The sequence below is a fragment of the Panthera uncia genome (assembly GCF_023721935.1).
Source record: "Panthera uncia isolate 11264 chromosome D3 unlocalized genomic scaffold, Puncia_PCG_1.0 HiC_scaffold_8, whole genome shotgun sequence".
NCBI classification, from domain to species: Eukaryota; Metazoa; Chordata; class Mammalia; order Carnivora; family Felidae; genus Panthera; species Panthera uncia.
Genome location: NW_026057586.1, coordinates 60,536,503 through 60,548,565, shown reverse-complemented (window position 1 = coordinate 60,548,565; position 12,063 = coordinate 60,536,503). Strand labels below are relative to the sequence as shown.

At 44.5% G+C, this 12,063-nt stretch overlaps 1 protein-coding gene across 1 annotated transcript; it reads right to left on the bottom strand.

The window, feature by feature from the left end:
* Positions 1–607: 607 nt before the first annotated feature.
* LOC125914337 (piezo-type mechanosensitive ion channel component 2-like) lies at positions 608–3,849 on the bottom strand. The gene is made up of 2 exons (XM_049619570.1): positions 3,628–3,849; positions 608–1,163 (listed from the first exon to the last, which is right to left on the bottom strand). The coding sequence occupies exons 1-2, from the start codon at positions 3,681–3,683 to the stop codon at positions 608–610; spliced, it is 612 nt and encodes a 203-aa protein (XP_049475527.1). The 5' UTR covers positions 3,684–3,849.
* Between the last annotated feature and the right edge of the window lie 8,214 nt (positions 3,850–12,063).

Genomic DNA, 12,063 nt, shown 5'->3' with positions numbered 1-12,063 from the left:
TGGCCCAGAGGAAGATCAGAATGGGAAGCACAATGGTGATCATGGAGGCAGAGACCATATGGTTGAGGATGATCACAAAATAACACACCATTTCTGAGCAGGCCACCAGAGTGTTGTACATGGCATAGAACAACAGCAAGAACCGGGGTTGGCCAACGTAGAATTTTTCGGACTCTTCCAGCTCGTCATCATGGAACATCCTGTTCAAATAAACAACATGAGAGGGGCGCCTGGGTGGCTCAGTCGGTTAAGCGGCCGACTTCGGCTCAGGTCACGATCTCACGGTCCGTGAGTTCGAGCCCCGCGTCGGGCTCTGTGCTGACAGCTCAGAGCCTGGAGCCTGTTTCAGATTCTGTGTCTCCCTTTCTCTGACCCTCCCCCGTTCATGCTCAGTCTCTCTCTGTCTCAAAAATAAATAAACGTTAAAAAAAAATAAAAAAAAAAACAAATAAACAACATGAGAATAAACTCGTCTTCATTTCTCCAAATCACTGATTTCTGCTTTGCATGATCCCTCTTGTCCCTCCCCTCCTTCCCATGTGGCCAGAGTTCTGGCGGAGTCAACCTAATAGCCTACTGGAGGAAGAAATGTGTGCACAAGTGTCTATCACGGATGGCTTTGGCTAGTTCTGTGCTTCACGATGGGAGCACTGAACATTGGGTCTGTTTGCTCTGAATGTCCAGGTGGACGGTTGTCCATGGGAGTTTGTCTACCCACAACCTGCGGAATACCCCCCACCCCCACCCGCCCAGCACTCTTGTTCAGCAGCAGCTCGCTGGCCGTCAGCTCGTGAGTCAGGGGCGGTAAGATGCTGGACTCGAGCCTGTCTGAGCGGCTCTCGTCAGGGCTCACGGCCATGTGGCTCTGGCCTGCAGAGTCGTCCCTCGAGCCGAAGGACAGGCGCTCGAAGCTGACCGCCTTGCTGTAGGAGGGAGGCGCCTCCACGTCCCCATCCTCGGTGGAGTAGTGCGGCAGCTCGGCATCTGGGGTGAGGCCGGCCTCCGAGGCCTCCGAGGCCTCCTCCGGCCCCAAGTCCGCGGCCTCCTCCCCTCCCTGGTCGGCGTCTTTGGCCACCGCCTCGTCATCCTGCTCGGCCTCCACCTCCGCTATGGTTTCCGTGGTCCCCTGGCGCGAGTACAGCATGGTGCACTGCGTGGGCTCGCTGTCGGGAGAGAGGGAGGGCACACACCCCGCTCTTAGCATCCTCCCGATGCTCGAGACACCTTCCCGACACTCCCCAATACAAACGTCAAGGCGGGCGAGAAAATTACCACCCCGTTCCCTCCCCTGCCCCCACCACCCCGCCCCTGACATTCCATCCACCTGCTTTGTTCCTTCAGAGTATTCATGTCTGGTCTGCAGAGACTGCAAACAGCAGCCTCCAAATGCAAAAGCCCACAGTGCCCGCGCACGGTTGAGACCCTGAACAAGTCACACGACATGGCTCAGACGTTGCTAAAGCCACCCATGCACAGAGGTTGTCTAAATCGTATCAAGATTTGCAGCCGTGGCTTCCAGTGTTTCTTTTCAAGTGGAGACAGCATAGCATACCTACCACTATATTAAAGGATGGTGCCTATGGAGACGAAACTTTGCCAGTTTGGGTCCGTGGGTGTTGGCCAGGAGGTACTCTGCTCCCAATTCTACGTAATGGGCCCACTCCTACCCATAAAGGGAGGATAAGAATGAGAAAATATTGGCTGAATTAAACAACCTGCATGCTTTATGGAAAAAATGCCTCATTTCTTGGATGTCTGTTCCTCCTCTCTATTTTTCCATCCTTTACCTCTTTCTTACTGGTGCTTATTACGTATGACTGAATTTTCACCATCTCTCTGGCTCCCAACCATCCCCCGCTGGGTTCTTTGTGTTGCACATGGGAAGGCCTGCCATTTTGTCCTCCCCAGTGCTATGGACTCTCCCCAGGGCTATGGATCCTGCAGGCTGCACCCTCAGGGTGTACCCCTGCTATCTCTGTCCCCAGTGACTGCACCTTATCTTTTCTACTTGTTCCCCATGGAGTATTCATTCTCCCTAAGCTTCCCTACTTATCTCCACCCTCTAGTTTTGGCAACCTGACCATCTCTCTTGTACCTCTCCTTCTCTGTCCTTTATCTCCTAACTTTCCCTGCCATGTCTGTGTAGGCGACTTTGGAAATGAAATACAGCAGCTGTAACAGTGAAATTCATGGCCCGCCTGTCTTTATTGCCTGCCCATGAAGGGCAGAAAGGCAAAAATGTTTTGGAGATGTGGAATCTGGTAGATAGAGGACCATACTACATTAGACTCTGAAATTGTACTGTTATCTGAATGGCATACGGTGAGCAGCTTGGGCCCATAAACACAGAGATTCTTAAATATACAGGTCGTACCCACTTTTCTTGTCATGGACGACAGTAGACATGTCAATAAGTGAGGGGATAGGTGGGTGGATGGACAGATGAACAGGCCTTGGCAGAGCCCTTCATGGCATCCTGAGACCGAGGAACATTTATGTGAACGCTTGGTGCCCACTCATGTGTTTATGTTCCCAGGACCTTGGACTTCAGTACGGGACATCGCATAGAAAGCTCTTGGAATGCCAAGGCAAACTGGGTATTTTTCTAGGACTTACCTCCTAGGAAGGCCATGAAATTGATCACCCCAGGCAATTTTCAGAACAGTGGAGCCAACCCCACATCAAGTCTAACTTCCAGCTGGACTCTAACCAATTACAAGCACGTTCTTTATGGTTTTTGGGTCAGGTCTGGCCCTGAAGGGAGTCAACGAGTCCTGGTACCTTCAGGACTCAACCGAGTGCAATGGAAGAGAATAAGTTAACACCCCTCCAATTTACCACTGTGCACGGTCAAAACTGAAATTTGTCTTGGTTCGGGTGATTTTTCTGGTGTCACGAGAAACGCAATGCAGCTGATGTTTCTGTGCCCCCGTGGACCATTCAAAAAGGCAATTCCACAAAGAGCTTTGGGACTGTATGTCAATCCTTTCATTTCTAAATGAGTATTGTCTTACGGTAGGACTTAATGAGAAAACTCAAGCCCAAAGCAATAAGTTCCAGTCGGCAAAGGCTCTATATTCTACCGCACGATAATATTCTTTACAAAAGCCAATGGTAAAGTATATTCTAAGTTCTGTAGATTTGGTCTTATCCACTAAAAATGACTCCATGTGGCAGATTTTAAATTTTTTTTTTCTTCTATTACATGTCTCTTTTGATGAAATCATGAGAAAAAGTCTTCTATATTTCCTGGCCCCTTTTCCTCTGTGAGGACTGCCTACACGAGCTCTCCATCAAGGAGGGAGCATGCTTATCTCTTTACGCCTAGGGAGTGGAAGATACTTACAAAATGGAGGACAACGTTTGTAATAAGGATTTTTAAGAAACTCCTAACAGACAAAAACCAACGAGCGGTTAGTGTAAGAGAACGCTGTCCTGGGAGTGACCAGTTATGTCCCAGAATGAGCGGCGGTTATGCTTTTGGTTAGTCATGCAAACTCTTAAAATGAAAATTAAGAAACCAAAACCAAAACCAAACGGACATCACGAGAGCTTATGTTTGTAATGACACGAAGGGGGAAAAGTGGTAACGTGAGGGAAAAAACAAAGCATGCACGAGTTAAGCACCTTGATGCTAAACTGCCACTGTCAGCTGATGAGGAGGACATATCCATGCTGAACATTTTACGAAGCCTAGGTCGAGCACGCTCACTTGTTTTAGGAACAGTTTCTGGTCCATCTAAATCGTCAAGGGTAGACTGCCTTGAGAACAGCACGGTTGCTTCAGTGTAGCAGCTAGCAGCGCAAACAGTTACAGAGACACAGTGTTAAAACACCAGCGGTACATCAGTTTACGCACGGCTCAACTGACCAACACACGGTCATGCAGCCAATCACACACGACACCAATACTACGGACAACGAGCGCCACAGCGGGGGCTCAAGGATGGGGAAGGACCTGTTTGGCCGGACGAGAAAACACAGCAGTACTTTTTATAAAAGTATCCCGGCTGGCAATAAATCAGGAAACGTCACTCTCTGGGTGGGACAGGGAAATAGAAGAACTACAAGTCCCAATATTTCTTTCGCAGAGCAGAATTCGTACTTCATGACTTTGTAGCTGAGTTTGGTTTTGTTTTGTTTTAAATTAGAGACGATATGTTTTATTTGGAGCTCCCAATCCTGAGTTCATTGAAACCATTTGGTAACCAAACAGCTTAAGCAGAAATACCTGCTTGGGTAATATTTATATAGAACATTTCATTTTTAGAAAAAACATAATAGTCTCCAAGACGGGAGAGGGAGCGAGGCTCAGAAATGACCATGACAAACTGAATTATCCACCCCATTTTCTGAGTGGTATTCAGTGAAGCCAAACTAGATGCCTTGCATGTGAAAGAGATGCTGGTTTGATCTGCAACCAGATATAAACCAACATCAGAAAAAAAGAAAAAGAAAAAGAAAGAAAGAAAATGGTACAAAGAAAACAACAGAGGAAGTCTAGCAATGGCAGGGTCATTTTGTCTGTTAACTTCTCATTTTGCCTAATGAATTTTTTCTTCTGGATCACGTTTTAGGTCTTGGCAGATGTTATTTAGGGCGAGAACCCATGGGCTAAAATCCTCACTTCTTGTTACCCCACGGAGCGACACTGGGGGAGAGAAGGCTGGCTGATTCAGGACTGAGGACTGCGTGAGCAACTGAGGAAGAAGCAGACAGAGTTATGACGTGGGCAGAATTTCAGTGCTGACATATAGTTTAACCCAAAAGGGTACAGGCACCCGAAGAACCTCTGCAGGAGACTACTGGAATGAAGAATCTTCTAACCTGAGCACTAATGACCTGGCTGACCCAGCGGGACAGGACTTTGTGACACAGGATGGCTGATCCCCTGGCCGAACACCATTATCATGTGAGTGACTGAGGCCTACTGTGTGCCCAGCCCACACAGCCAGATGTGCACAGTCAGACATTGTGAGGCAGCAATGGAAACCATTCAGGAAGTGACAACGTCCAGGGCTCAGGGAGTGTAGGGATATCTGAGTCACTCACTCTCGGGACCAGTTAAAGGGCTTTTCAGGTTCCGAGAGCTGTGGCACCAAGCCCATGAGTGCTCGGTGGGGCCCCCCTGCAGTGCAGGTAACATGCTGTGCGTGTGGTCAAGATGCAGGGCAGTGACAGAGGAGAGTTGGGGAACAACCAGATGGTCTCTAATAAGGCCATAGTGACTGTTTTTTTTTTTTTTTTTTTAAAAGGCCCCAACTCCTCTAGATATCACCAAATCCTTTATACATTGAGGAGAGGAGGACAAGATCGAGTAGAAACGCACTGGCCAAGTGCAGTGAGGGCTGGGCTCAAGTCCCCACGCTGACATGAACTGGCTCTGGGGGTTAAGAGAAATTCATTCTCCTCTCTGAGGTCTCCCTCTCTCTCTCTCTCTAAGAATCAGAAGAGGTTTCATTGTGATGAAAATAACTACAGATATTATTGCTTATTTGATAAAGTTGTTCGGTAGAAATTTTTGACTTTAAGTTTATAGAATTGATAACATATAATCTGTTCTCTCTCATTTATAAGATGAGGGAGATGGATCTTTGAACTTCTGTATTTAATTTTCTAGTTTTAGGGGTGCACCCTTACCGCCATTTAGGGGTTAGCATGCAAGCAAAAAGACACCGTGTGCCCTCTCCTGTGGCCCTGCTCAGATTTTCTGCGTGGGAACCACTGTTCTAATCCCAACGTCGGCTTCATCTTGTTAATTCCTGCGTCTGCTGTCACACTGGCTGACCCTCAGACCCCACACCATCCCACCCAGTTTGGTTACTTGGAGTGTGACCAATCTGTCGTCCAATCCAGGGCATTTTAAAAGTGAAAGGGAAGATTAGGTGCTTTCTGATAACAGGCCTGGATGACAAAGGTGAAAGGGACAGTTGCTGTCACCTCCCTGATCAGCCCACGCCTTTTAGGTGACACATTTCAAGTGATGACCACTCCTTTGGTATCTAGGAAAGCTCTTTGGAATGTCATCTAATGCTTCTTGCAGCTCTTTAAAATACTTTATTTTCGAGGAATGTAGACGATATCTGATTTCAGGAAACAACCATTAACATAAGTGCCGTTTTACAGCCGGATTTGAAGGAAATCGTGACTTTTGCAGTAAGTCAAGGGAATAAAAAGTCATTTGTTAGGCTTTTATCCCCATTCCATCTGCAGTACGCCCAAAGGTGAAAACGGGTGACGTGGAAGCCAGAGCATGTGTGGCAGGTGCGACAGCCCCATCCAGGCTGGGTCCTCTGCACGGGGAGGGGGGTCCATGCGCAGCCCCACTGGGGGACGATGCTAGACCCTGTCTAATGACACAGGTGTCTCAGAGTGACCTTCCACTCGGAATCCCTTCTAGGCAAGATTCCTGCCTTTCTAGTAATCAGCATGGCTTCCAGCAGACTTCAGTGTAGACAAATTTTGTCTGCAGATTGGATAGTTTCCTAAAGCAAAAAAACCAGAAGGGGAGGTCAGCCACTAAGAAAAGGGCAGGTATGTTAACTCATTTATTAACAACATAATGACCTCTACTGTGCCTCCCCTTTCTTTAGGTTGAAATAAAAAGTAAAAAATACATTAGGAACGAATTGTAATTCTTTTTTTAAATGTTTTTATTTTAGAGAGAGAGAGAGTGGGGAGAGGGACACAGGGACAGCGAGAAAGAGAGAGAGAGAGAGAATCTTAGGCAGGCTGCACACTCAGTGCGGAGCCCAACACGGGGCTCAATCCTACGATCCTGGCATCACGACCTGAACCGAAGTCAAGAGTCGGATGCTTAAGCAACTGAGCCACCCTGGCACCCCAGGAACTAATTTCAAAGGTACTCATTTTCTACTAATAAATTTATTGACTGATTGACTGGTTATAAGTTTGAAGGATATTTTGCCAGTCTTTGTTAAAAAGCAATCAATGGATTTAAATAATTCCTACCTCACGGTTTTTAATCACGGGAAAGGTTTTACACTTGTAATCTTGGGTCCAACTTAAAGGTAGTTTACTTGATTTCATTTTGATCAATCTTCTTCTTCCTTTTTTTAATCCCTCTTCTGTTGTGATTTATAATATTAAGTTGATTTCTTAACTGGGCTTGTTGTCAATTATTATGCAGTTACAAGTCACTAATATAGGCATCACATGTTTATTTTATGGACAACTCGTTGTCAGTCTACTCTCTAATTCTCTTTGATTTATTTGATTCAGTTTGGTTCCTGAGCAGCTATTTTCCAGCCAGGCCAGAAAGCCTCAAAAATTTATGGAAAAAAAAATTATATTTCTGGGTAGTTTTCCCCTTTGGGAGATAGGACATAGCTTCATGAAACTTCAAAAGAAAAGCGGTTCATGAAAAATAATGTTGCCAATTACTAGCAGTGTCATTGTAAATTATTGAGGGAAAGTTATTCCATCCATTCTCCTTTTTACTTGCCAAGCTTAGGGACCCAGGTAACAACAGCAACAACAACACCCTCTGTATTATGAAACTAGGCAAGGGAAGAGGTTAAAAAGACGTTCATTTGAAAAAAATAAGTCTTATTATGGGCATTATTATTATTATTATTATTTTTTAAGGACAGATGCAAATAAATATGCAATAACCACATTATATACCCTGGGTGGATGTTAAGTGTATTCTTTGCTATGTGGTAGGAAATCATCCCAGTTGAATATGAACATGACTTTCTGTTAAGTTAACCAGAGCTGACTGAAGCCTTTTATTCTGGAATGCAGATAAGGGAAAACGGTTTGCGTCAGACCCAGTGTGCAATACGGAGCAGTGCTGTCGGAAGCTGTATCTTGAGAAGTATACATCTTACCAGTCTCCTTTTTTTTTTTTTTTTAAACCAGTTGTTTGGTCATGAATAGTTTACAGAGTTTGTTGATCTGGAAACTGTGTGATCCCCCGGGGGCCTTCGTTGACCCCTCTCACTAGAAAGTAGCATCTGTCAGCATCTTGAATATTCACTACCTTCAAACAAATCTTGCCTCCCTCTGCCTCCCTGTTGACACATTGTATACTTTTGTACCCACGCTCATGCAGGCTTTATTTATTATTATGGGAATAGCTACCACGACGTAACGTGGGATATGTAAGAGCCTGGGTAGAAGGTAGACAGAAATGGATTTTCAGTTTTCACATCAAAATGAATCGAGAGAAAATAATTCTGTTTAAATGACTGATTTGTAGATAGAAAACTGTTGCAACAAGAACAAATTTAAGAAAGTTGGAAGCTTCCAAATAGACGAGTTATTATGATTTGCAGAAAATGAAAATAAAATATAAACCATAATGATTTTTTGTCTCAGTGGAGTCTGTCCAAAGAGAATGAAGTTCCCCTTTCAAAAATGCTATTTTTCTGAAAGTGAAGGCACACAAGGGGGCGCTGTCAGCACTTGCCAATCAAAGGACATGAAAACTAAATTTTCACGTTGTAACTTTGCTATTACTAATGGTTTCGAAAACTACTGATTGAGAAATGTGTGTATGCCTGGGTGGAAAGAGAATGAGAAAATTTTATTAGCATACCCACTCTTCTAACAATCAAATATTTTATTCTAGAAATTAAAAGCATCTTGAACAGCATCTCAATTAGCAAATAAATGCTTTGACCTTGAAACTTTTTTTTAATTAAAAATTAATGTTTATTTATTTTTGAGAGAGAGAGAGAGAGAGAGAGAGAGAGAGACCGAGCATGAGTGGGGGAGGGGCAGAGCAAGAGAGGGACACAGAATCCAAAGCAATCCAAAATCCCAAAAGAAACCAGTTCCTGCCAGGGAACTTGCTTGCACCGCGCAAACACCCAACGCTGTGCTTCTGTGGATCCATCCCTCCGGCGGGTCTGCCTCCCTCCCAGTGCCGCAGGGCCCCTCCTGAAGCAGATCTCCGAAGGAAAAGTGAGCTGAGCCTGCCCCTCCCGCCCCTGTGCACCTTGCCAATCCACCCCAGCTAATACGCCAGATCCCCGGCACCAGAAGCCTGGAGTGTGCAAGTAGCCCAGACGGGCCACACCACCCCACAGTGAATCCCTCCCCTAGGAGAGGGGAAGAGAAGGCACACACCAGTCTGACTGTGGCCCCAGCGGTGGGCTGGGGGCAGAAATCAGGTCTGACTGCAGCCCCGCCCACCAACGCAAGTTATTCAAGGCAGCACAGGGGAAGTGCCCCGAAGTCCCGCACCACTCCAGGGACTATCCAAAATGACGAAACAGAAGAATTCCTCTCAGAAAAACGTCCAGGAAATAACAACAGCTAACAAACTAATCAAAAATGATTTAAACAATATAACAGAAAGTGAATTTAGAATAACAGTCATAAAATTAATCACTGGGCTTGAAAACAGTATAGAGGACAGCAGAGAACCTATTGGTACAGAGATCAAGGGACTAATGAACAACAGGAGGAGCTAAAAAATGCTATAAATGAGCTGCAAAATAAAATGGAGACGACCACAGCTCGGATTGAAGAGGCAGAGGAGAGACTAGGTGAACTAGAAGATAAAACTATGGAAAGAGAGGAAGCTGAGAAAAAGAGAGATGAAAAAAATCAGGAGTATGAGGGGAAAATTAGAGAACTAAGTGATGCACTAAAGAGAAATAATATACGTATAATTGGTTTTCCAGAGGAGGAAGAGAGAGGGAAAGGTGCTGAAGGTGTACTTGAAGAAATCATAGCTGAGAACTTCCCTGATGTGGGGAAGGAAAAAGGCACTGAAATCCAAGAGGCACAGAGAACTCCCTTTAGATGGAACTTGAATCGATCTTCTGCATGACATATGGTGAAACTGGCAAAATACAAGGATAAAGAGAAAATTCTGAAAGCAGCTAGGGATAAACGTGCTCTAACATATAAAGGGAGACCAATAAGACTCATGACGGATCTCTCTACTGAAACTTGGCAGGCCAGAAAGGAATGGCAGGAGATCTTCAATGTGATAAATGGAAAAACTATGCAGCTGAGAATCCTTTGTCCAGCAAGTCTGTCATTTAGAATAGAAGGAGAGATAAAGGTCTTCCCAACAAAAACTGAAGGAATTCGTCACCACTAAACCACCCCTACAAGAGATCCTAAAGGGGATCTTGTGAGACAAAGTACCAGAGATATCACTACAAGCATGAAACCTACAGACATCAAAATTACTCTAAACCCATATTTTTCTATAATAACACTGAATGTAAATGGACTAAATGCGCAAACCAAAAGACATAGGGTATCAGAATGGATAAAAAAAACAAGACCCATGTATTTGCTGTCTACAAGAGACTCATTTTAGACATGAGGACACCTTCAGATTGAAACTGAGGGGATGGAGAATTATCTATCGTGCTACTGGAAGTCAAAAGAGAGCTGGAGTAGCCATACTTCTATCAGACAAACTAGACTTTAAATGAAAGGCTGTAACAAGAGATGAAGAAGGGCATTATATAATAATTACAGGGTCTATCCATCAGGAAGAGCTAACAATTATAAATGTCTATGTGCCGAATACGAGAGCCCCCAAATATATAAAACAATCACAAACATAAGCAACCTTATTGATAAGAATGTGGTAATTGCAGGGGACTTTAATACTGCACTTATAACAATGGATAGATCATCTAGACACATGGTCGATAAAGAAACAAGGGCCCTGAATGATACATCGGACCAGATGGACTTAACAGATATATTTAGAACTCTGCATCCCAAAGCAACAGACTATACTTTCTTCTTGAGTGCACATGGAACATTCTCCAAGATAGATCACATACTGGGTCACAAAACAGCCCTTCATAAGTATACAAGAATTGAGATCATACCATGCATACATTCGGACCACAATGCTATGCAGCTTGAAACCAACCACAGGAAAAAGTCTGGAAAACCTCCAAAAGCATGGAGGTTAAAGAACACCCTACTAAAGAATGAATGAGTCAACCAGGCAATTAGAGAAGAAATTAAAAAAACTATGGAAACAAACGAAAATGAAAATACAACAATCCAAATGCTTTGGGATGCAGCAAAGGCAGTCCTGAGAGGAAAATACATTGCAATCCAGGCCTATCTCAAGAAACAAGAAAAATCCCAAATACAAAATCTAACAGCACACCTAAAGGAAATAGAAGCAGAAGAGCAAAGACAGCCTAAACCCAGCAGAAGAAGAGAAATAATAAAGATGAGAGCAGAAATAAACAATATAGAATCTAAAAACACTGCAGAGCAGATCAATGAAACCAAGAGTTGGTTTTTTGAAAAAGTAAACAAAATTGATAATCCTCTAGCCAGGCTAGAGAAACAGGAACCCTCTTGCACTGTTGGTGGGAAGGCAAACTGGTGCAGCCACTCTGGAAAACAGTGTGGAGTTTCCTCAAATAATTGAAAATAGATCTACCTTTTGACCCAGCAATAGCACTGCCAGGAATTTACCCAAGGGATACAGGAGTACTGATGCATAGGGGCACCTGTACCCCAATGTTTATAGCGGCACTCTCAACAATAGCCAAATTATGAAAAGAGCCTAAATGTCCATCAACTGATGAATGGATAAAGAAATTACGGTTTATATACACAATGGAATACTACGTGGCAATGAGAAAGAATGAAATATGGCCCTTTGTAGCAACGTGGATGGAACTGGAGAGTGTGATGCTAAGTGAAATAAGCCACACAGAGAAAGACAGATACCATATGTTTTCACTCTTATGTGGATCCTGAGAAACTTAACAGAAACCCATGGGGGAGGGGAAGGAAAAAAAAAAGAGGTTAGAGCGGGCGAGAGCCAAAGCATATGAGATTCTTAAGAACTGAGAACAAACTGAGGGTTGATGGGGGGTGGGAGGGAGGGGAGGGTGGGTGATGGGTACTGAGGAGGACACCTGTTGGGATGAGCACTGGGTGTTGTACGGAAAACAATTTGTCAGTAAATTTCATATATTTAAAAAAAGAAAAAGAAGGCTTGAGGCTCAGATGGAGACAATCACTAGCGCGGGGCACGGTTGACAGCGTCTCAGGAAGTGAGCTAGTCCAGGGCGGGGCTGGTCCGGGGTGGGG

Coding starts and splice junctions, on each gene's coding strand:
- LOC125914337 (XM_049619570.1), bottom strand. CDS start 3,683: ATGTTCAGCATGGATATGTCCTCCTCATCAGCTGACAGTGGCAGTTTA. Junction 1,164..3,627: donor AGTGGCAGTTTAGCATCAAG/GTGCTTAACTCG, acceptor CTCTCCCGACAG/CGAGCCCACGCAGTGCACCA.